Source organism: Triticum dicoccoides, chromosome 2B, assembly GCF_002162155.2.
Source record: "Triticum dicoccoides isolate Atlit2015 ecotype Zavitan chromosome 2B, WEW_v2.0, whole genome shotgun sequence".
NCBI classification, from domain to species: domain Eukaryota; kingdom Viridiplantae; phylum Streptophyta; class Magnoliopsida; order Poales; family Poaceae; genus Triticum; species Triticum dicoccoides.
Genome location: NC_041383.1, coordinates 709336825 through 709362606, shown reverse-complemented (window position 1 = coordinate 709362606; position 25782 = coordinate 709336825). Strand labels below are relative to the sequence as shown.

General features: G+C 45.0%; 2 protein-coding genes across 2 annotated transcripts; one reads left to right on the top strand and one right to left on the bottom strand.

Moving 5' to 3' along the window:
- The first annotated feature begins 16024 nt into the window (after positions 1-16024).
- On the top strand, positions 16025-17073 carry LOC119368433 (E3 ubiquitin-protein ligase ATL6-like). The gene has a single exon (XM_037633696.1). The coding sequence runs from the start codon at positions 16123-16125 to the stop codon at positions 16657-16659; it is 537 nt and encodes a 178-aa protein (XP_037489593.1). The 5' UTR covers positions 16025-16122; the 3' UTR covers positions 16660-17073.
- Positions 17074-18093: 1020 nt separating this feature from the next.
- Positions 18094-25493, bottom strand: LOC119365768. Its single transcript, XM_037631410.1, has 2 exons — positions 24222-25493; positions 18094-18763 (listed from the first exon to the last, which is right to left on the bottom strand). The coding sequence occupies exons 1-2, from the start codon at positions 25428-25430 to the stop codon at positions 18407-18409; spliced, it is 1566 nt and encodes a 521-aa protein (XP_037487307.1). The 5' UTR covers positions 25431-25493; the 3' UTR covers positions 18094-18406.
- Positions 25494-25782: the final 289 nt, after the last annotated feature.

Sequence of the window (25782 nt, the reverse complement as noted above, 5' to 3'; positions counted from 1 at the left end):
CCCAACACACCCAATACAATGGTAAATTGTATAGGTGCACTAGTTCGGCGAACAGATGGTGATACAAGTGCAATATGGATGGTAGATAAAGGTATTTGTAATCTGAAATTATAAAAACAGCAAGGTAGCAAGCGATAAAAGTGAGCGTAAACGATATTGCAATGGTAGGAAACAAGGCATAAGCTTCATACTTTCACTAGTGCAAGTTCTCTCAACAATAATAACATAATTAGATCATATAACTATCCCTCAACATGCAACAAAGAGTCACTCCAAAGCCACTAATAGCGCAGAACAAACGAAGAGATTATGGTAGGGTATGAAACCACCTCAAAGTTATCCTTTCTGATCTATCTATTCAAGAGTTCGTAGTAAAATAACATGAAGCTATTCTTTCTGTTCGATCTATCATAGAGTTCGTACTAGAATAACACCTTAAGACACAAATCAACCAAAACTCTAATGTCACCTAGATACTCCATTGTCACCTCAAGTATCCATGGACATGATTATACGATATGCATCACACAATCTCAAATTCATCTATTCAACCAACACAAAGTACTTCAAAGAGTGCCCCAAAGTTTCTACCAGAGAGTCAAGACGAAAACGTGTGCCAACCCCTATGCATAAGTTCACAAGGTCACTGAACTGCCAAGTTGATCACCAAAACATACATCAAGTGAATCACGTGAATATCCCATTGTCACCACAGATAAGCACGGCAAGACATACATCAAGTGTTCTCAAATCCTTAAAGACTCAATCCGATAAGATAACTTCAAAGGGAAAACTCAATCCATTACAAGAGAGTAGAGGGGGAGAAACATCATAAGATCCAGCTATAATAGCAAAGCTCGCAATACATCAAGATCGTGACAAATCAAGAACACGAGAGAGAGAGAGATCAAACACATAGCTACTGGTACATACCCTCAGCCCCGAGGGTGAACTACTCCCTCCTCATCATGGCGAGCGCCGAGATGATGAAGATGGCCACCGGTGAGGGATCCCCCCTCCGGTAGGGTGCCGGAACAGGGTACCGATTGGTTTTTGGTGGCTATAGAGGCTTGCGGCAGCGGAACTCCCGATCTATTGTGTCCCTCGGAGGTTTCAGTATTTATAGGATTTTTTGGCGTAGATTTCATGTCAGTGTTGGGGAACGTAGCAGAAATTCAAAATTTTCTACGCATCACCAAGATCAATCTATGGAGATTCTAGCAACAAGAGAGAGGGAGTGCATCTTCATACCCTTGAAGATCGCTAAGCGGAAGCGTTGCAAGAACGCGGTCGGTGGATTCGTACACGAAGCGATTTAGATTGCGGCCGAATCCGATCTAAGCACCGAACAACGGTGCCTTCGCGTTCAACACATGTGCAGCCCGATGACGTCTCCCGTGCCTTGATCCGGCAAGGAGAGAGGGGGAAGTTGGGGAAGACTCCGTCCAGCAGCAGCACAACGGCATGGTGGTGATGGAGGAGCGTGGCACTCCAGCAGGGCTTCGCCAAGCACTGCGAGAGACGAGGAGGGAGAGGGGTAGGGCTGCGCCAGGAGAGAGGGAAAACTCATGTGTTTGGCAGCCCCAACACCCCCACTATATATAAGGGAGGGGGAGAGGGGGCCGTCCCCCTCCAGATCCCATCTAGAGGGGAGGGGCGGCAGCCAGGAGGGGAGGCTTGCCCCCCAAGCAAGGTGGAGGCGCCCCCTCCCCTAGGGTTTTCAACCCTAGGCGCCTTGGGCCCTTGGGAAGGGGCGCACCAGCCCACTAGGGGCTGGTTCCCTCCCATATTCAGCCCATCAAGTCCCCCGGGTCAGGTGGCCCCACCCGGTGGATCTCCGGACACCTTTCGGTGGTCCCGGTACAATACCGATAACCCCCAAAACTATTCTGGTGACTGAAAACTGGACTTCCCATATATAAATCTTTACCTCCGGACCATTCCGGAACTCCTCGTGACGTCCGGGATCTCATCCGGGACTCCAAACAACATTCGGTAACCACATACAAACTTCCTTTATAACCCTAGCGTCATCGAACCTTAAGTGTGTAGACCCTACGGGTTCGGAATCATGCAGACATGACCGAGACAGCTCTCTGGTCAATAACCAACATCGGGATCTGGATACCCATGTTGGCTCCCACGTGTTCCACGATGATCTCATCGGATGAACCACGATGTCAAGGATTCAAGCAATCCTGTATGCAATTCCCTTTGTCAATCGGTACGTTACTTGCTCGAGATTCAATCGTCGGTATCCCAATACCTCGTTCAATCTCGTTACCGGCAAGTCACTTTACTCGTTCCGTAATGCATGATCCCGTGACTAACTACTTAGTCACATTGAGCTCATTATGATGATGCATTACCGAGTGGGCCCAGAGATACCTCTCCGTCACACGGAGTGACAAATCCCAGTCTCGATTCGTGCCAACCCAACAGACACTTTCGGAGATACATGTAGTGCACCTTTATAGCCACCCAGTTATGTTGTGACGTTTGGTACACCCAAAGCATTCCTACGGTACCCGGGAGTTGCACAATCTCATGGTCTAAGGAAATGATACTTGACATTAGAAAAGCTTTAGCAAACGAACTACACAATCTTGTGCTATGCTTAGGATTGGGTCTTGTCCGTCACATCATTCTCCTAATGATGTGATCCCGTTATCAATGACATCCAGTGTCCATGGTCAGGAAACCATAACCATCTATTGATCAACAAGCTAGTCAACTAGAGGCTCACTAGGGACATGTTGTGGTCTATGTATTCACACATGTATTACGGTTTCCAATTAATACAATTATAGCATGAACAATAGATAATTATCATGAACAAGGAAATACAATAATAACCATTTTATTATTGCCTCTAGGGCATATTTCCAATAGTTTCCCACTTGCACTAGAGTCAATAATCTAGTTCACATCACTATGTGATTGTAATAAATTCAACACCCATGGGGTTTGATCATACCTCGCTTGTGAGAGAGGTTATTAGTCAACGGGTCTGAACCTTTCGGATCCGTGTGTGCTTTACAAATCTCTATGTCATCTTGTAGAGGCAGCTACCACGCTCTATTTGGATCTATTCCAACTAACTATTCTACTATACGAATCCGGTTTACTACTCAGAATAATCCGGATTAGTGTCAAAGTTTGCATCGACGTAACCATTTACGACGAACTCTTTTACCACCTCCATAATCGAGAAAATTCCTTAGTCCAGTAGTTACTAAGGATAACTTTGACCGCTGTCCTGTGATCCATTCCTGGATCACTCTGGTACCCCTTGACTGACTCATGGCAAGGCACACTTTAGGCGCGGTACACATCATAGCATACTGTAGAGCCTACGTATAAAGCATAGGGGACGACCTTCGTCCTTTCTCTCTCTTCTGTCGTGGTCAGGTCTTGAGTCTTACTCAATACTCACACCTTATGACACAGCCAAGAACTCCTTCTTTGCCGATCTATTTTGAACTCCTTCAAAATCTTGTCACGGTATGTGCTCATTTGAAAGTACTATTAAGCATTTTGATCTATCCTTATAGATCTTGATGCTCCATGTTCAAATAGCTTAATCCAGGTTTTTCATCGAAAAACACTTTTCAAATAACCCTATATGCTTTCTAGAAATTCTACATCATTTCTGATCAACAATATGTCTTCAACATATACTCATCAAAAATTCTATAGTGCTCCCACTCACTTATTTGGAAATACAAGTTTCTCATAAACTTTGTATAAACCCAAAATCTTTGATCATCTCATCAAAGCATGTATTCCAACTCTGAGATGCTTACTCCAGTCCTTATAAGGATTGCTAGAGTTTTGCATACTTGTTAGCATCTTTTAGGATTGACAAAACCTTCTGGTTGTATCACATACAACCTTTCCTCAAGAAAATTGTCGAGGAAACAATGTTTTTGACATCCTATCTGCAAGATTTCATAAATAATGCAGTAACTGCTAATATAATTCCAACAGACTCTTAGCATCGCTACGAGTGAGAAAGCCTCATCGTAGTCAACTCTTTGAACTTGTTGGAAAACATCTTAGAGACAAGTCGAGCTTTCTTAATGGTGACAGTTACCATCATTGTCCGTCTTCCTTCTAAAATCCATCTGTACCCAATAGCCTTATGACCATCAAGTAGTTCTTCCAAAGTCTACACTTTGGTTTCTAGACATGGATCCTCTCTCAGATTTTATGGCCTCTAGCCATTTGTCGGAATCCAGGCCCACCATTGCTTCTCCATAGCTCGTAGGTTCGTTGTTGTCTAGCAACATGACCTCGAAGACAGGATTACCGTACCACTCTGAAGTAGTACGTGTCTTTGTCGACCTACGAGGTTTGGTAGTGACTTGATCCGAAGTTTCATGATCACTATCATCAGCTTCCACTTCAATTGGTGTAGGTGCCATAGGAACAACTTCCTGTGCCCTGCTACACACTGGTTGAAGTGATGGTTTAATAACCTCATCAAGTCTCCACCATCCTCCCACTCAATTCTTTCGAGAGAAACTTTTCCTTGAGAAAGGACCCGTTTTAGAAATAATCACTTTTGCTTCCGGATCTGAAATAGGAGGTATACCCAACTGTTTTGGGTGGCCTATGAAGATGCATTTATCCGTTTTGGGTTCGAGCTTATCAGGATGAAACTTTTTCACATAAGCGTCACAGCCCCAAACTTTCAAGAAATGACAGCTTAGGTTTCTCTAAACCATAGTTCATATGGTGTCATCTCAATGGAATTACGTGGTGCCCTATTTAAAGTGAATGTGATTGTCTTTAATGTCTAACCCATAAATGATAGTGGTAATTCGATAAGAGACATCATGGCATGCACCATATAAAATAGGGTGCAGCTATGACGTTCGGACACACCATCACACTATGGTGTTCCAGGCGGCATTAGTTGTGAAACAATTTCCACAATGTCTTAATTGTGTACCAAACTCGCAACTCAGATATTCATCTCTGTGATCAGATCATAGACATTTTATCCTTTTGTCACGATGATCTTCAACTTCACTCTGAAATTAATTGAACCTTTCAATAATTCAGACTTTTGTTTCATCAAGTAAATACACTTGGCATCTACTCAAATCATGTGTGAAGTAAGAACATAACGATATCCACTGCGTGCCTCAACACTCATTGGACTGCACACATCAAAATGTATTACTTCCAACAAGTTGCTTTCTTGTTACATTTTATTGAAAACGAGGCCTTTCAGTCATCTTGCCCATGTGGTATGATTTGCATGTCTCAAGTGATTCAAAGTCAGGTGAGTCCAAACGATCCATCTGCATGGAGTTCCTTCATGCGTATATACCAATAGACATGGTTCACATGTCTCAATCTTTTCAAAAATGAGTGAGTCCAAAGATCCATCAACATGGAGCTTCTTCATGCGTTTTATACCAATATGACTCAAATGGCAGTGCCACAAGTATGTGGTACTATCATTACTATCTTATATCTTTTGGCATGAATATGTGTATTACTACGATCAAGATTCAATAAACCATTCATTTTAGGTGCAAGACCATTGAAGGTATTATTCAAATAAACAGAGTAATCATTATTCTCCTTAAATGAATAACCATATTGCGATAGACATAATCCAATCATGTCCATGCTCAACGCAAACACCAAATAACAATTATTTAGGTTTAGCACTGATCCCGATGGTAGAGGGAGCGTGCGATGTTTGATCACATCAACCTTGGAAATACTTCCAACACCTATCGTCACCTCGCCTTTAGCTAGTCTCCGTTTATTCCATAGCCTTTTATTTCGAGTTACTAACACTTAGCAACCGAACCGGTATCTATTACCATGGTGCTACTAGGAGTACTAGTAAAGTACACATTAATATAATGTATATCCAATATACTTCTGCCGACCTTGCCTGCCTTCTTATCTACCAAGTATCTAGGGTAATTCTGCTCCAGTGACCATTCCCCTTATTACAGAAGCACTTAGTCTCGGGTTTGGGTTCAACCTTGGGTTTCTTCACTAGAGCAGCAACTATTTTGTCGTTTCATGAAGTATCCCTTCTTGCCCTTGCCCTTCTTGAAACTAGTGGTTTCACTAACCATCAACAATTGATGCTCTTTCTTGATTTCTACTTCTGCGGTGTCAAACATTGCGAATAGCTCAAGGATCATTATATCTATCCCTGATCTGTTATAGTTCATCACGAAGCTCTAGTGGCTTGGTGGCAATGACTTTGGAGAAACGTCACTATCTCATCTGGAAGATTAACTCCCACTCGATTCAAGTGATTGTAGTACCCAGACAATCTTAGCACATGCTCAACGATTGAGCTTTTCTCCCTTAGTTTGTAGGCTAAGAAACTCGTCGGAGGTCTTATACCTCTTGACGTGGGCACGATCCTGAAATCCTAATTTCAGCCCTTGGAACATCTCATATGTTCCACGACGTTTCAAAAACGTCTTCGACGCCACAATTCTAAACTGTTTAACATTATTGAACTATCATGTAGTCATCAAAACGTGTATGTCAGATGTTCACAACATCCACAGACGACGTTTGAGGCTCAACACACCGAGCGGTGCATTAAGGACATAAGCCTTCTGCGCAGCAATGAGGACAATCCTCAGTTTACGGACCCAGTCCGCATAATTGCTACTATCAACTTTCAACTATATTTTCTCTAGGAACATATCTAAACAGTAGAACTAAAGTGCGAGCTTACGACATAATTTGCAAAAACCTTTTGACTATGTTCAGGATAACTAAGTTCATCTAATCACATTATTTGATCCCACTCAGATAGACATCCCTCTAGTCATCTAAGTGATACATGATCCGAGTCAACTAGGCCATGTCCGATCATCACGTGAGACGGACTAGTCATCATCGGTGAACATCTTCATGTTGGTCGTATCTACTATACGGCTCATGTTTGACCTTTCGGTCTCTTGTGTTCCGAGGCCATGTATGTACATGCTAGGCTCGTCAAGTCAACCTAAGTGTTTCGCATGTGTAAATCTAGCTTACACCCGTTGTATGTGAACGTTAGAATCTATCACACCCGATCATCACGTGGTGCTTCAAAGCAACGATCTTTCGCAATGGTGCACAGTTAGGGGGAACACTTTCTTGAAATTATAATGAGGGATCATCTTATTTACTACCGTCGTTCTAAGAAAATAAGATGCATAAACATGATAAACATCACATGCAATCAAATAGTGACATGATATGGCCAATATCATTTTGCTCCTTTTGATCTCCATCTTCGGGGCTCCATGATCATCATCGTCACCGGCATGACACCATGATCTCCATCATCATGATCTCCATCATCGTGTCTCCATGAAGTTGTCTCGCCAACTATTACTTCTTCTACTATGGCCAATGGTTTAGCAATGAAGTAATTACATGGCGTTATTCAGTGACACGTAGGTCAAACAATAAATAAAGACAACTCCTATGGCTCCTGCCGGTTGTCATACTCATCGACATGCAAGTCGTGATTCCTATTACAAGAATATGATCAATCTCATACATCACATATATTTCATTCATCACATCCTTCTTGGCCATATCACATCACACGGCATATGCTGCAAAAACAAGTTAGACGTCCTCTAATTGTTGTTGCAAGTTTTTTTACGTGGTTGCTATAGGTTTCTAGCAAGAACGTTTCTTACCTACGCCAAAACCACAACATGATATGCCAATTGCTATTTACCCTTCATAAGGACCCTTTTCATCGAATCCGATCTGACTAAGGTGGGAGAGACTGGCACCCGCTAGCCACCTTATGCAACAAGTGCATGTCAGTCGGTGGAACCTGTCCCACATAAGTGTACGTGTAAGGTCGGTCCGGGCCGCTTCATCCCACAATACCGTCGAAACAAGATAGGACTAGTAACGGTAAGCATATTGAACAAAATCAATGCCCACAACAACTTGTGTTCTACTCGTGCATAGAATCTACGCAATAGACCTAGCTTATGATGCCACTGTTGCGGAACGTAGTAGAAATTCAAAATTTTCTACGCATCACCAAGATCAATCTATGGAGATTCTAGCAACAAGAGAGAGAGGGAGTGCATCTTCATACCCTTGAAGATCGCTGAGCGGAATCGTTGCAAGAACGCGATCGGTGGAGTCGTACACGAAGCGATTCAGATCGCGGCCGAATCCGATCTAAGCATCGAACAACGGTGCCTCCGCGTTCAACACATGTGCAGCCCGGTGACGTCTCCCGTGCCTTGATCCAGCAAGGAGAGAGGGAGAGGTTAGGGAAGACTCCGTCCAGCAACAGCACAATGGCATGGTGGTGATGGAGGAGCGTGGCACTCCAGCAGGGCTTTGCCAAGCACTGCGAGAGACGAGGAGGGAGAGGGGTAGGGTTGCGCCAGGAGAGAGGGAAAACTCATGTGTTCGGCAGCCCCAACACCCTCACTATATATAGGGGAAGGGGAGAGGGGGCCAACCCCCTCCAGATCCCATCTAGAGGGGAGGGGCGGCGGCCAGGAGGGGAGGCTTGCCCCCCAAGCAAGGTGGAGGCGCCCCCCTCCCCTAGGGTTTTCAACCCTAGGCGCCTTGGGCCCTTGGGGAGGGGCGCACCAGCCCACTAGGGGCTGGTTCCCTCCCATATTCAGCCCATCAAGTCCCCCGGGGCAGGTGGCCCCACCCGGTGGACCTCCGAACACCTTTCGGTGGTCCCGGTACAATACCGATAACCCCCAAAACTATTTCGGTGACTGAAAACTGGACTTCCCATATATAAATCTTTACCTCCGGACCATTCCGTAGCTCCTTGTGACATCCGGGATCTCATCCGGGACTCCGAACAACATTCGGTAACCACATACAAACTTCCTTTATAACCCTAGCGTCATCAAACCTTAAGTGTGTAGACCCTACGGGTTCGGGAATCATGCAGACATGACTGAGACAGCTCTCTGGTCAATAACCAACAGCGGGATCTGGATACCCATGTTGGCTCCCGCATGTTCCACGATGATCTCATCGGTTGAACCACGATGTCAAGGATTCAAGCAATCCCGTATGCAATTCCCTTTGTCAATCGATACGTTACTTGCCCGAGATTCGATCGTCGGTATCCCAATACCTCGTTCAATCTCGTTACCGGCAAGTCACTTTACTCGTTCTATAATGCATGATCCCGTGACTAACTACTTAGTCACATTGAGCTCATTATGATGATGCATTACCGAGTGGGCCCAGAGATACCTCTCCGTCACACGGAGTGACAAATCCCAGTCTCGATTCGTGCCAACCCAACAGACACTTTTGGAGATACCTGTAGTGCACCTTTATAGCCACCTAGTTACATTGTGACGTTTGGTACACCCAAAGCATTCCTACGGTATCCGGGAGTTGCACAATCTCATGGTCTAAGGAAATGATACTTGACATTAGAAAAGCTTTAGCAAACGAACTACACGATCTTGTGCTATGCTTAGGATTGGGTCTTGTCCATCACATCATTCTCCTAATGTTGTGATCCCGTTATCAATGACATCCAATGCCCAGGGTCAGGAAATCATAACCATCTATTGATCAGCGAGCTAGTCAACTAGATGCTCACTAGGGACATGTTGTGGTCTATGTATTCACACATGTATTATGGTTTCCAATTAATACAATTATAGCATGAACAATAGACAATTATCATGAACAAGGAAATACAATAATAACCATCTTATTATTGCCTCTAGGGCATATTTCCAACAGTCAGGGGGGTCTCCTGGCTGTCCACGAGGCAGGGGGGCGCTCCCTAGGGGGGTGGGCATGGCCCCCACCCTCGTGGGCAGCCCGGGACTCTTGTGGCCCAACTCTTGCACTCCTGGGGCTTCATTTGGTCCATAAAAATTCGTCAAAAATTGGCACGTCAATTGGACTCCGTTTGGTATTCCTTTTCTGTAAAACTCAAAAACAAGAAAAACATAAACTGACACTGGGCTCTAGATTAATCAGTTAGTCCCAAAAATCATATAAAATAGCATATAAATGCATATAAAACATCCTAGATGGATAATATAATAGCATGAATACTTCATAAATTATAGATACATTGGAGACGTATCATTTACGACAGACCTTCGGGTCCATAGTTATTAGCTAGATGGCTTCTTCTCTCTCTTTGATTCTCAATACAAAGTTCTCCTTCCTCTTCTTGGAGATCTATTCGATGTAACTTTTCTTGCGGTGTGTTTGTCGAGATCCGATGAATCGTGGGTTTATGATCAAGTTTATCTATGAGAAGTATTTGAATCTCCCCTGAATTCTTTTATGTATGATTCGTTATCTTTGCAAGTCTCTTTGAATTATCAGTTTGGTTTGGCCTACTAGATTGATCTTTCTTGCAATGGGAGAAGTGCTTAGCTTTGGGTTCAATCTTGCGGTGTCCTTTTCCAGTGACAGCAGGGGCAGCAAGGCAGGTATTGTATTATTGCCATCGAGGATAAAAAGATGGGGTTTATATCATATTACATGAGTTTATCCCTCTACATCATGTCATCTTGCTTAATGCGTTACTCTGTTCTTATGAACTTAATACTCTAGATGCAGGCAGGAGTCGGTCGATGTGTGGAGTAATAGTAGTAGATGCAGAATCGTTTTGATCTACTTGTTGTGGACGTGATGCCTATATACATGATCATGCCTAGATATTCTCATAACTATGCACTTTTCTATCAATTGCTCGACAATAATTTGTTCACCCACCGTAATAATTATGCTATCTTGAGAGAAGCCACTAGTAAAACCTATGGCCCCCAGGTCTATCTTTTATCATATAAGTTTTCCATCTACTTTTATTTGCATCTTTTATTTTCCAATCTATATCATTAAAATACCAAAAATATTTATCTTATCTTATTATCTCTATCAGATCTCATTTTTGCAAGTTTCCGTGAAGGGATTGACAACCCCTTTATCGCATTGGTTGCAAGGTTCTTGTTTGTTTGTGTAGGCATGTGGGACTTGGGAGGAGCCTCCTACTGGATTGATACCTTGGTTCTCAAAACTGAGGGAAATACTTACGCTACTTTGCTGCATCAGCCTTTACTCTTCAAGGGAAAAACCAACGCATGCTCAAGAGGTAGCAGTGTGACTTGGACAATAAAAACGATATCCCTTTCCCCTATGAGGGTATCCAATGAAGAAACAACTAGCTGTTTTTGGATCCAATTTCTTAAGTTGTGGATTGAAAACTTTAGCTTCATCAGGGCAACCCCACACTCGTAAGTAATTCAAGCTCGGTTTCTTTCCCGCCCACATATCGTAAGGTGTGTTCGGTGCTGACTTAGTTGGAGCAAGATTTAGTATGTGTGCAACTGTCTTTAATGCCTCTATCCAAAGGCTTACTGGTAAACTAGAGTGACTAAGCATGATTCGCACCATATCCATAAGGGTGCAGTTGCGGCGCTCGGCCACACCATTTTGTTGTGGTTCACCAGGCATTGAGTACTAAGCAATGATTCCATTTTCAGATAAGAACTTGGCAAAAGGTCCAGGAATCTGCCCATAAGGAGCATGCCTACCATAATACTCTCCCCCGCGATCAGACCGTACAACTTTGATTTTTGCATTCAGTTGATTTTCAACCTCCGCTTTATAGACTTTGAATTTCTCCAAAGCTTCCGATCGGCCACGTATGGGATAAATATACCCATAGCGGGAAAATTCATCTGTGAATGTAATGAATGAATCAAAACCATCTACAGACTTAACATTAAGGGGTCCACATATGTCGGTATGAATTAATTCTAAAACCCTTGTGGCTCTTACTGCTCCTTTCTTAATTGTTTTTGCAAATTTTCCTTTAATGCAATCGACACATTTGTCTGCATCTGAGAAGTCTAATGGGAGGAGTATTTCATTTTTAACTAAGCGTTCCATTCTCCCCCTCGAAATGTGGCCCAAACGACAATGCCACAATTTCGAAGAATTACTAACTCATTTCCATTTCTTCTCAACATTAATTTCATCACTCACATGCATAACTGAATCATTATTAAGAGATAACATGTATAGTTGGCCTCGTCTAACACCGATGCCTACATTCTTATTACATTTGATCAAAGCAAATTGTTTCTTACCAAAATGGCACTCATACATATCATCATCTAAACGAGAAATTGAAATCAAATTCCTACTTAAGGTAGGCACATAAATAACATTATTCAATCTAAGAGTGTGGCCAGTGTGTAGCTCCAACGTGAGAGATCCCACTGCTTCAACATCGGCCTCAACTCCGTTCGCAACCTTAAGCTTTCTTGTTCCTCCTCTTATGGTTTGGATCGTATCGAATCCCTGCATAGAGTTAGCAACGTGAGTGGTTGCCCCTGAATCAATCCACCATGACTTTATAGAAAAATCAACATAAAGAGATTCATCTACAAAAGTAATTTCATCAATACCTCTTTTGTTCATCCATTTTAGAAAGCCTGGGCAGTCCCTTTGATAATGTCCCTCCTCTTTGCAGAAGTTACAAGCATTTTCTCCAGCAGTGGAGCTGCTACGAGCAGAAGAAGAACTGCCGGCTTCTTTACCCTTGAATGCCTTAGGGTTGAATGGCTTAGTGCCTTCTTTCTTGACTTGCCGTTTCTGAGGCTTGGGGAAACCTTGACCGTCATGCTTTCTCTTGTTAGAGCCAACATGAAAGACATGGTCTTTCTTCTGCCTCATGATCCTCTCTTCCTCCTAGACGATCCTTGCGGTCATCTCAGAGAGTTGCCATTTTTCCTTTAGAGAGTTATAGTTGACCTTAAATTGTTCAAACTCTTCTGGAAGAGACTCAAGAATAATTATGACAAGAAGGGCTTCACTTAAAGAACACTCCAAAGCCTTAAGTTTGGTGTAAGCATTTACCACCCTCAATATGTGTTTCCTAACGTTTTCGTCAATAGTGTATTTCTGAAGAAGCTTAGCAAAAAGCTCATGAGCATACACTTTGTCGGAGCCTTTAAATTGCTCCTCCATTTCAGTGAGGAATTCTTTAGCAGTGTCTTTCTTAGAGAGTGAGGAATTCTTTAGCAGTGTCTTTCTTAGAGAGTGCTTCAGAAATGTCCGGCGATATTGTCGCTTCATGATGAGAAGCGCAATATGGTTGGACTTATTCCACTTTTCCATCTTAACATCATAGTCCTTCTTGAGTTCTGCATACCCTGTAGCACCTGCCACAGGTGCCACAAGTTTTTCTTCCCTCAAGGCATAGTCAAACTCATTACAACCCAAACATAATTCGACTTGGGACTTCCAACGAGGGAAATTACTCCCTGTGAGTGGTTCGATCGTGTCGGACCGGAATGGAGCGTAAGCTGAAAACATCATAAAAATTCATAAGTAAACTTGCATGATTATAAATTTACGTTGGTAAATAAACAAACATGCAAAGTATTTAATTTCAACTCCATGTCAAAACACCATTGGGCAGAAAAAACATGGAATTAAAATATCATAGGGGATGACTCATAATAATAAAACAACGTTGGTCCAAATTAAAATTAGAGTCATTTCATTCTCAATTTAAACATCAACATAAAAAATATTATCATTATTTGATGTCTAGAAAAGTTCATCATCCAAAAACACATAATAAATCCTGAATAAAATATCTCGTTGGATCAATTTTACTCGGAATAATAATGTGTTTATTATATATTTTTTATGCATTTTCTGGTTTAAACAGTGCAAAACATAATATTTATTAACTTATTCGCACTGGAAAAAGAACAGAAAAAAAAACGCGATGGCCCAAAATCCCCGTGGCTACACGTAAAAGAGCCCAGCTCGGCCGCAAAAACACGTTAAAAAAACTTTTCGCTGAACCATCACAACCTGGGCCGCAGCCCACGGTCCAAAATGGCCCATTAGTGCCCGTCGGCCCAGCAGGGAGCCGCGCGATGCTCTCAGTCATCGGATCGAGCCGACGGCTCGGATAGCCCCGCAACTGGGCAAAACCAGTGGCCCGGTCAAACCCTAGACCATTTCCTCCCCTCCTCCCCGATTCTCACTCTCTCACAAAGAGATGGCGTTTGACGGCGGCCCGAAAAGGCGTGCCGGCCATGGCGGCGCGCCGGCTGCGCTCGCCGGAGCAGCATGCCGTGGACGATGTCCGGCGTGCTCCTTCGTCGAGCGTGGTTGCTGGCGTCCGTGCACATGGCGCATCAAGGAAGGAGGATGGGCACCAGCCACCGCGGCATGAAGGGCGACGGCGACCCGCGCGGCGTAGGCCACACAGGGGCACGTCCATTCGAGCGGCGGCGGCAGCTCAAGTTCTTTCCGCGCATCGTCCCGAGGACGGCGGCGTCACGGCGTCTCCGCCCTCGCACCGCGGTGGACGCAGTGCGGGCCCCGAAGGGAAGAGGCGGCTACGCGGCGCATTAGGTGAGGATTCTCCTCATTTCTTCTCCAATTCATGTACATCAGTGCTTGATTTGGGGGGGAAACAGTCCTAATTGCAGAGTTAGGGTTCTTTCGAATGGAGGATAAATTCTAGGGTTCTTAAACATGAGGGGTTGCTACTGTTGACTTGCGTATATCCCTGTGCCTTCTATTTTGCTAATGCATAAACAGGACTTAAACATGATCAATTTTAATCAACTTAACATGAAGGTGAGCATTAGATCTTAACTTAGATTAATTAAAATTGATGAACATAGGTGGCAGTACTGATCCCTAGCAGACTAGATTTAAAACATGATGATTTACAGAGGGCATCAAGACAGTAACATGCATATTTGGGATAACCAGGGGCTAAAACTTTCAATTTTGATCATAAAACCCTAAAACTGACTTGATCTAAACTTGAAGTTGATCTACAGATCAATAATATAGGGATCTATTGCAATCAAAATTGACGACTGATTCCGTTGTTGGATTAATTATGCATCTCTGGGATGCCATTAGATTGCATCTAGATCACCTAAAAGCATGAACAGAGAAGGGTTTAGGGGATCATTACATGTCACGGCAGTGGACATGATCGCCTGCTCGATGCAGGCGTGATGTAGGGGTGTGATGTAGTCGAGGTAGAAGTCCTCCTCAACGTCCTGATGCCCTCAGGACGCCACCGGCACTGCCCGGGGATGGCAGCGGCGGCTGGAGTAGGTCTTCCCGTCGCTGCAGCGCTCCCCTTGATCGGATGGGGTGAGAGAATATCGGGAGGGGAGTGAAACCGTACGAGAATTGTGATCGCGCAGACTGCCAACCCTCTCCCATACCCCCTTTTATCTAGCACTGGCGACAGGGGACCTAAACCATCAGTTGGTTTGGGTGCCCCCGAGCCTTAGTTGGGATAAGGCCTTTTTCATTAAGGTTATCTTTCTCTTTTTTTTCCTTAAACTAATAGATCTAAGTGCCTGTTTAAGCCGTCAGATCAAAACCAAACATCAATCAGTAGGAAAATCTTCTATATGTGTAGTGTTACTCCCAGGGCCGTACAACACATGCAACACAAATTTTCAAAAGCTATATATGTGTTGCAAAGATGTAAAATTCTGAATTCTTATCTACTATTCTAGTAGTATCTTTTAGCTGGAACAAGTGATCCTTCTAGAATTCTTTTATACAGAATCTTGGAGTTTATCTCCATTAAAATATGTTTTTTTTCCCACGCATAGTTTTGAAGCCCTATGATATCAAATCAGGTATATATTAGGTTTGTGTCAAGTGCCTTTTTAGAAGAATTTCTCTAGGCTAGTGCAACGTTACCCGAACTAGCACTTATGACATGGACATGATTCTGAAGATTCTACTTTCACCATTAAATTATAAATAAAGATGCTATTATTCGGCTTCATCCCAAGTCCTGCCATATTTTTCTGAGAGGGAAGTGCTGCCGCCTGGAAGAAGACTGGAGTGTGGAGCTGGCCGCTGGGTAGATTATTATTACTAGTAAATGCTATTGGAACGAACTTGGTTAATCTATTCACTGACAGAACAGTATAGAACATAACTTGACTCTTGCTCCAGCACCGCCGGCCGTAACCTTACACGCCTACAAAACCATCATTGCTCGCACCAAGCCAGCGGGGAGAGAGCAAAGCAAGAACCGCACGGCACGACACTCTGCCAGTGGAGTGACATCCATCGATCGGCATGTCGACGGCGTCCGAGCAGCAGCAGCAGCCGCCGCCGCCGCACCGGGGGTCGTGGAGCATCGGCGGGACGGTGGAGCTCGTGGCGGCGTTCACGGCGGTGTGCCTCGCGCTGTACGGGGCGGTGCTGTACCTCAACTATCTGTACGTGCGGTGGAGCGGGCGGGACGGCGTGCACCGGACGGGACCCGACCCCGAGGCCGGGCCGGCGACGAGGAAGAGGGACGGCGGAGGAGGGCTCGACGAGGCGGCGCTGGCCGCCATGCCGGTGTTCAGGTTCAAGGCGGAGCCGCGCGGGGCCGGCGGCGGCGAGGAGTGCGCGGTGTGCCTGGGCGCCATGCAGGACGGCGACGCGGTGCGCGCCCTGCCTGGGTGCAGCCACGCGTTCCACGCCGGGTGCGTCGACGTCTGGCTGGGCGCGCACGCCACCTGCCCCGTCTGCCGCGCGTGCCCTGCCCTCCCGGTTCCGGCAGCGAAGGACGGCTCCAGGACGGCGGAGACCGCCGGACGGGAGCCGGACCCGGAGAGCCCGGTATAGCATGCGTGCGTGCGCCATCCCCGAGCTGTCAGGCCTTGTACAATGGGAGGTGCTTAGGGAAGGTGTTTAGAAAAATAAATCAGGTTTTTCTTAAGCATCGGTGCTTATTTGTATAGGATAGACGCTTAATTAAGCGTCTCTTCTATAAAAATAGACATCGATGCTTTAGAAAAACCCAGTTTATTTTTTTAAGCATCTCTCTAAGCACCTCTCATTGCACAAGGCCTCAGTATGGGTTGAGGTACTTCTCTTATTGTGAGGTTGAGTACATAATGTTTGTGTTAGCTTGCTTCTATCGGGGCCGATAATTTTATCTCATGGCTTGTCAGTTGTAATCCTACTTGACTTGTGCATATTGGTGATGATAAGTGAAGAAGTTCTCCAGACCACTCTGTAATTAAGTTCGTACGTGATGTATTTGCAATTGTGGCCAGTCAGATGAAGAAATTGTGGATGGATGACGCGTATGCACCGCTGAAAAGGACATGGCAATTCCTTTCGTGGTGGACAATACATTTTTTTAATCCCATGTTCAAGAATGTCCAGATAAAGATAAGATTAAGGCTTTATACACTACCACAACGACACCTGAATGGTTGAGCGACCAAGTGCGCGAAATTTACATTTCTTTAACCACGAGAGTAAATATCTCTGACGCATGAAGCACCGAGGCTAGCGTCACTGTCATACCTCGGATCGATCATAATCCATTTTGGAGTAAGTCGTGGGCAGTGCCGGCGGTAAAAAAAAACTGCATTTCAACCGCTGGGGACTGGCCACCTGAGCATTTTGTCACGTATACGTGACAGATCACGCACCGGCAAAGCCAAGCTGCAGAAGCTGTGCACTCGTGTCGAGCAGAGGTAGCACACACAAGGGCATTCCATGGAGACTGAAAGGAGATGACATACGCTATCTGCATAAAACTGTGCACTGCTCCCAATGTTAACCGCATACACGTCGAGACCAAAATTCGGTGCACTCTGAGCTCCCTCGGGTACTAGTTTCATTCAACTTCTGAAGTTGAAGTTGGACGAAAATCCTGTGTTAAACGGAAGTGGGCAAAATGCAGAAAACAATAATCTGCATTAAAACTCTCAGTACAAAATGCCGTGCATTTGGTGCACGTTCCAGAGAAGAAAAAAAAACTCTCCAAAAAACAGCTTTTGCTGCAACCTGAACAAACCTAACCATTTAGTCCTTTGCTGATTTTGCATAAAATAGCAGCACAGCTATGACTTTAACATTAAAAAAGGCTACAAAAGTTACCATGTTTGCTTATTATGCAACAGTCCCCGCCAAAAAAAAAGCTTATCATGAACAAAGAACATCCACACGCATTTATATATATGATCTTCAAACTCACTCGCACATAAATGCACTTATAAGTGAACAAATTTAACTGATAAAAAAACAAAAGGTGCACATAATCGATTAGATAAAGACACAAATATGAAGCACTTGTGAGCATGTACAGTTTCTAGGTACGGGTCATCTGTGAAATGACGCATCAGTAGATGAAACTCAAGGCTTAGTCTCCTACCAACCAGTCATACTGAATAGAGTACTGATGATCTTACAGTCGTTGCCGCTTCAATTAAACATACATGAAACTACTGATGATGTTACAGTCATTACCGGTTCAATTAACATACATGAAACTTAGCGCATGCTGTCATCGCAGCATCTAAAAAACTAAAGTACCAAAGCATTACATCAAGAGCTCACTTACTCCTGATAGGCTTATTCAGCTAGCGAAGAAGAAAGCTCTCCGTAACTTCCCTTTGCACATTTCCCACCAGCTCTCTGTTTCTGTCTTCTGTCCGTAGAATTCAGAGTCTGCACCAACCCTCAAGACACGATCTCTCACAGCTATCAACAGTTCATCTAAAGCAGTGATTTTACTCACAAGAGAGTTCTTCTCATCCTCAGCGTCAACACAAAGTAGGAAGGCATCTATCTCTGCAACATTTGCTTCCCCATCCTTAATCAAAGCTTCTTTGAATGAGCGTAATGCTGTTATGAGGACAGATGAAGCCGTTTCTGTGCCCTCAGGACCAACATCCCCCAAAATGTTTCCAGTAACTTCAGATTCTGAATCCTCCTGTGAAAAAAGGGAATTCGGTGTAAAAAAAAGGAATTCAAGTGTTTGTATGGACAAATATGTGCAAGGCAATAGATTCTAGCGATACAGATCATTTTATCTAGCTTTTGCAGAAGCAATGAAGGTGAAATAAGATACTACGTCGCTGCCATTTAGAACACTTTAAATATACAATTATTATGATGATATGAAAGCAATTGAAATAGTAACAGCTAAGATTTGATGGAATAAACGATGGTTCAAATTTTATTATAGTTGAGTGTCTTAACTATAGATCAAACTAATATCTGGAATAAAAAAATGCTAAGGTTTTAGGGGGTTATAGTGATCGGTGCATGTTTAATTGGCTTTTACACCCCTAATTAGAAACCAAACAAATATATATAGGATAACAAACTCATCTATCCAATTGGAATTTATCTAGCTATTATTTTTATTTTAGTGAACAATAGAAAAAAGGGTTACGATCTAAGAGAAAAAATGATCAATTACAATTCAGTGATAAAAAAAACACATCCGTAACTGGGTTCACGAGAAAAAGAAACAAAGTTGAATATTTTTGCTATTTGGAAACAGATTGGAAGATGCTGACTGTTTTTGGACGCTGATTTTTAAAAGAATGTGGCCTATTTGGACTCTAGATGGATTAACTAGTATAAGAGATAAATTTGCAACTAGAGAACACATATACTTTGCATCCCTCCAAAAACATGCAAGAGGTTAGATAGTGCCATATGGATAATCGTGTGTACTATCCAATAGTCGAAGTCGAAGCTTGAATGACACAAAGTTCTCACTGGCATCAAATTATGCAACACATATTCATTAAATAAGACATAAATTTAAAGCTGAAGTAGAAGACAGCAAAATGCATAAGGAGAATGAAAATGCATAAAGAGAAAGAAAACATAACTTACCATTGAAAATATTACTTATGTATATCCAAATATTTAAACAAGAACAACAACAAAGCCTTTAAGTCCCAAACAAGTTGGGGTAGGCTAGAGTTAAAACCCATAAGCTCTCGAAACCAACTCATGGCTCTGGCAGGTGGATAGCTAACTTTACCCCTATCCATGGCTAGTTCTTTGATGATATTCCAATCCTTCAGGTCTCTCGGAACCAACTCATGGCTCTGGCAAGTGGATAGCTAACTTTACTCCTCTCATGTCAAGTTTGGTCTATCCCGACCTCTCTTGAGGTTATTAGCACACAAACCGTCTGCTATGCACTAGCGCTTCTAGAGGCTTGCGCTATATATGCCCAAACCATCTCAAGCGATGTTGGACAAGTTTCTCTTCAATCGGTGCTACCCCAACTCATCACGTATATCATCATTCCAAACCCGATCCTACACATCCATCTCAACTTGCGTATTTTGCTACACCAAACTGTTGGACACGTTGCCTTTTAGTTGGCCAACATTTCGCGCCATACAACATCACTGGTCGAACTGCCGTCCTATAGAACCCGTCTTTTAGCTTTTACGACACTTTCTTGTCATGGAGAACGCCAGAAGCTTGGCGCCACTTCATCCATTCGGGTTTGACTCGATGGCTTACATCTTCATCGATGTCACCATCCTTCTGCAGCATTGACCCCAAATATCATAAGGCGTCCTTCTAAGGTACCACTTGCCCACCAAGGCTAACCTCCTCCCCCTCGTTGCTAGTAGTACTGAAACCGTACCTCATGTACTACATTTTAGTATACTAAGCCTATAACCTTTCGATTCCAAAGTTTGTCTCCATAGACAACTTTCTATTAACCCCCATCTGACTATCGTCGACTAGCACCACATCATTCGCAAAGAGCATACACCATGGGATATCTCCTTGTGACCTCATCCATTACCACAACAAAAAGATAAGGGCTGATCCTTGGTGCGGTCCTATTTTAATCAAAAAGTCATCAGTGTCGCCATCAATTGTTCAAACACTTGTCACAACATTCTCGTACATGTCCTTGATGAGGGTAATGTACTTTGTTGGGACTTTGTGTTTCTCCAAGGTCCACCACATGACATTCCATGGTATCTTATCGTAGGCCTTCTCCAAGTCAATGAACACCATATGCAGGTCCTTCTTTTGCTCCATGTATCTCTACATAAGTAGTCGTACCAAGAAAATGGTTTCCATGGTCGAGCTCCCAGGCATGAAACCAGACTGATTTTTTGTCACGCTTGTCATTCTTCATAAGCGGTACTCAATGACTCTCTCCCATAGCTTCATTGTATGCCTCATCAGCTTAATTCATGGTAATTAGTACAACTTTAAACACCCCCTTTTTCTTGAAGATTGGTACTAATATACTCCGCCTCCATTGTTCGAGCATCTTGTTAGCCCGAAAATTGAGGTTCAAGAGCTTAGTTAGCCATACTATTGCTATGTCCTGAGGCCTCTCTCCACACCTCAATGAGGATACAATCGACCCATCGTCTTGCCTCCTTTCATCCTTTTTAAAGCCCTCCTGGCCTCGGACTCCTGAATTCGTCGCACAAAACGCATGTTTGTATCATCAAGGGGTCAGCCAGCTCAATGACAGTGCTCTCATTCTCTCCATTGAAAGCTTGTCGAGATACTCCCGACATCTATGCTTGATCTCCTTGTTCTTTACCAGGAGTTGATCTGCTCCGTCCTTGATGCATTTGACTTGGTTGACATCCCTTGTCTTCCTATCTCGGATCTTGGTAATCTTATAGATGTCCCTTTCATCTTCATGTCTAAAGACCGGTAGAGGTCCTCATACACCTAACCCCTTGCTTCACTCACGGCTCGCTTTGCGGTCTTCTTTGTCACCTTGTATTTCTCTATGTTGTCACTTATCAGCACTCCTATTCCAAGTTTAGGCATCTGAAACAATCTTTCTTCTCCTTAATAGCCTTGTGGACATCATTATTCCACCACCAGGTATATTTAACTTAGCTTCCCTTCTACTTCCCATGGTCACCCCAAACTCCTTTAAGTCACTTTGCGAATTCAAGTTGCCATCTTCATCCACATATTTGTCCGCATCACCTCCTTCCTCCCAAGGGCACCTCCTTAATAACCCTCTCCTTGAAATCCTGAGATGCCTCCCCCTTGAGCTTCCACCACTTTGTTCTAGTTATTTTGGCGCGTTTATCCCGCTGGACATGAATAACAAAGCGGAAATCAGCCGCCACAAGCTTATGTTGAGGGACAACACTCTCCAGGTATCACTTTAAAATCTAGGCGAGCACGCCTGTCTTCTCTTCTCTGGAGGATGAAATCAATCTGGCTAGAGTATTGACCACTACTAAAAGTCACTAGATAGGATTCTCCCTTTTTAAAGAGGGTGTTAGCTATGGTCATGTTGTAGGCTAGAGCAAAGCTTAGGATATCCTCTCCTTGATTCCTGCTACCATAGGCAAAGCCACATGCACCCCTTCAAAACATCTGGTAGATGTCCATTGAGGTCTCCTATGAAGAGCTTCTTGCCAATAGGTACACTCCTTACCATGTCTCCAGGCCTTCCCAGAACCCCCCCCCCCCCTTCATTGGGGCCTATTTTCAGAGCATATGTGTTGATAACATTGAGAACTAAGTCCCCAACTACCAACTTAACTAGGATAATCCGGTCCCCTTGCCTCTTAACATCTACCACTCCACACCTGAGGCTCTTGTTGATGAAGATGCCCGCTCCATTCTTGTTTTTAGTTGTCCCGTGTACCACAACTTGAAGCCAGTATGCCCCACCTCCACTTTCTGTCCCTTCCATTTGGTTTCTTGGACGCATAGGATATCAACACCTCTCCTCACCACTGAATCAACTAGCTCACGTAACTTATCCGTCAAGGACCCTATGTTCCAGCTACCTAAACGGATCCTGCTACCCTTTGCACTCGTTGAGTCAAATGCAAAGACCCTCACTAACTTTTCACTACACCCGTGCATCGATGTAGCGCACCATTAAGGATGCGATGACCCGATCCTAGCTCACTTATCACCGTATCCAGATCTAAGATACGACGTGCCACCAAGGAGGCGACAGCCCAACCATTGCCCATTTAACACCACACCTGGGTTCCTGTATGGTGCTTCGCTAAGAGGGATAACCAAATAGTTAAACATTATTGAAAATTCTAGCTATTGATATGATAGTTTTATGATTATGCTACCATATAATCTACAAAAAACCCTCCAAATATTTGAACACAACTGACGAATCTAGCTACTCTATTCATATACTAGTTACACATTATGTTTGTGGAGCTTTATATCATAATGCTATACTATAATCTACAGAAACCCTCATGCTATAAGTTCACAATTTTGCATCCATGTAGTAATGTACAAGTAGTTGAGGCTGTCTGCTACTTTTTTGAAGGAATGGGAATAGCGTTGCCAGCTCTGCTACTATGGAGTGAATTGCAGAAAACCACCACATTGAAGCATAGGATTGCAGAAAAGACTCTTCTACGAATTTGTGCCAGAAAACACTGATTTTTGTCCTAATCATTTGCAAAAAACACTGATCGATCGTTTTGGGCATTTTAACCTCGATTATGACAGATGGAGCCCACCCTTTACTGACGTGGCGTAACGGTCTTTTTGCTAAAATCTCCTCCCCTCCCTGGAAGTTTTTCCCCCAAAAAACGTCCTCCCTCGTCAGTGAGCACGCGGTGGCCGGCGGCAGCTCGGCCGCAAAGCGGAGTAAGCGGCGGCGGCGCGCAGCTCAGGTGCGGCTCTGCCCTCCCAGCGGAGCAAGTGCGCCGTCGCTCGGGCGCGGCCCCGCCTTCCCGGCGGAGCAAGCGGCGGCGAGGCGCAGCTCGGGCGCGACCCTGCCCTCCCAGCGGAGCAAGCGGCGGCGGCGGCGCGCAGCTCGGGCGCGACCCGGTCCTCCCAGCGGAGCAACCAGCGGCGGCGAAGCGCAGCACAGGCGCGTGCAGCGGCGGCGCGCAGTACAAGCCCTTGCAGCCGCCGCGCGCAGGGCCCAGCTGCCGCCTTCTACTCTGGTGCTCGTCCCACCACCGCCCGATGCGGTTGCGGCAGCACCGGCCGACGAGGACGAGCTGTCCTCTTCCTCCTTCGGGCGTGAAAGCCATGGCTGGGAGCTGATTGCGTTTGGACTTTTGCCTAAAGGGTGTCTATGCAAAAATGCCAGGGCCCCACATGTCATAATCGAGGTTAAAATGCCCAAAACGATCGATCAGTGTTTTTTGCAAATGATAAGGACAAAAATCAGTGTTGTCTGGCACAAATTCGTAGAAGAGTCTTTTCTGCAACCTTACGCTTCAATGTGGTGGTTTTCTGCAATTCACTCGCTACTATGAGTTAGGTAAATAAGACATGTTACTTGGACTAAAACCGATAGCATATATTCACAGCATTAAAACAATCCAATCCTCTCAGGGAACTTCATTCCATGCAATCAATGGACCAAACATAAAAAGGAGTACTTAGCAGTTAGCACCACGGTCACACAAGAATAGGCTTACCATGCTGCATACCAAAGGAGGCCAGGCCAAGTAGGGATGGACAGGGCATGGAAGTTGCTCTCTGTTCTTAAAATGCTGGTTCAGCTCCGCTGTTTCCAGAGAGAAGGACAGGAACCACTCAGGGGATTTGTACTGATCCATGGAATTCTTCCAGGGGGAAATAGAAAGGTAGACAAAACCACTGAAAACCGTCATAAGCCGCACTGAGATTGTATTTTCCACTGAACAGTTGGTGACCTCCATAAAGCTAGAGTGCAACGGAAACGTATTGTGCAGCACAAATCGCTGGACGCCGTCATCACTGTCTGTCAAGATCCAAACAGAAAGTGTGCATTCCTTCTCATTTACGATACAGAGCCTCCCATTCTTGGTCTGACCAATCTTAAATTCTGGGTATACCACTCTCAAGGGCGGCGGCAGATCTATTAGAGAGAACTGAAAGGTATCTGTGTTGAGCACCAAAATGTACTCGCTGAGAGATGCCCCGCCCACAGACTCGCATTGCCAACAGATAAACCCATCCACCAGCGTGCGGGTTGTACGCCTGAATCCCTCAGGCAGTAGCGCGGCCGTCTCCGGGAAAATCTGCCACTCCATGGTGTCCGATGAGAAGACGGCGACGCGTGCCCAAGGCCGCGAGTAGTCATGACGGACAGAGACCACACGGGGCGGCCTCTGATCCTCTCCGGGGGAGAGTGTGTGGAACTCAAGGGTGGTGCCGTCGGGCATGTCATGGTGCTCCTGGGGGTGGAGAAACAGAGCCATCGTTTGGGGGTTGTAGTAAACTTCCTGCTTGGTGCTCCGATGCTGGAGAGCGATGAAGCCTTCATCGTACGCAATCGAAGGATCGGAGAAATCGACCCCCCACTCGGAAGCGTCGTCGTCTCGGAGGGGACTGAATCTGGCGGCAGTGGGGGGGCGTGAGGCGGGGAAGGTAGGTACCGTGCGCATGTAGGGTGTGAGGAAGAGAGCGAGGAGCGGGGGCGCGTGGAGCGCACGGAAGCTGCGGCGAAAGGCGCGGGACGAACGGACGGCGCCGAGGAAGGTGCGGCAGGTGAAGGCGGCGGAGGCGAGGCTGGAGAGGTCCGGGAGGCGGAGGAAGATCTCTCGGAGCTGGTCGTCGTCGAGGGCACTTATGGTGGTGGGAGCGGGTGGGATAGGGTGCTCCGGCGGCGGCGGCGGCGGCGGCGGCGGCGGGTGGGAAGCCATGGCTGCCGAGCTCAGGTGGCCACGGATTTGGGAGACCTAGCCGCTTGAAAGTTTGCTTTTCCTTTTTTCTTTCGAACGGGAGAAGCGTCCCAAATAACCAGAGCTGCATTAAACGTAGAGCGGTGTCGGTGATACGATGCAGTTTACAGCAGGGCCCAAATGGAACAAAGGTTCACAGACCTCCCCTTGATTTTTACAAGCAGGGACTCCAAAGAAAGAATGCAAAAATGCAATCCGATCCAAATCAGGCCCAACGGATCTACTTACGCCGTCGCCAGGTCCAAATCCCCCCCGGGGGGGACTCGGCTCCCCTGACGTACTGCAGGGAGCAGTTGGGTCACTGACAGGTGGG

Bases quoted from the DNA above. Each gene is read 5' to 3' on its own strand.
- LOC119368433 (XM_037633696.1), top strand. From the start codon at position 16,123: ATGTCGACGGCGTCCGAGCAGCAGCAGCAGCCGCCGCCGCCGCACCGG.
- LOC119365768 (XM_037631410.1), bottom strand. From the start codon at position 25,430: ATGGCTTCCCACCCGCCGCCGCCGCCGCCGCCGCCGCCGCCGGAGCAC. The intron at 18,764-24,221 runs GTAAGCCTATTC...CTTTTTTCACAG, and splicing joins CTCCTTTGGTATGCAGCATG to GAGGATTCAGAATCTGAAGT.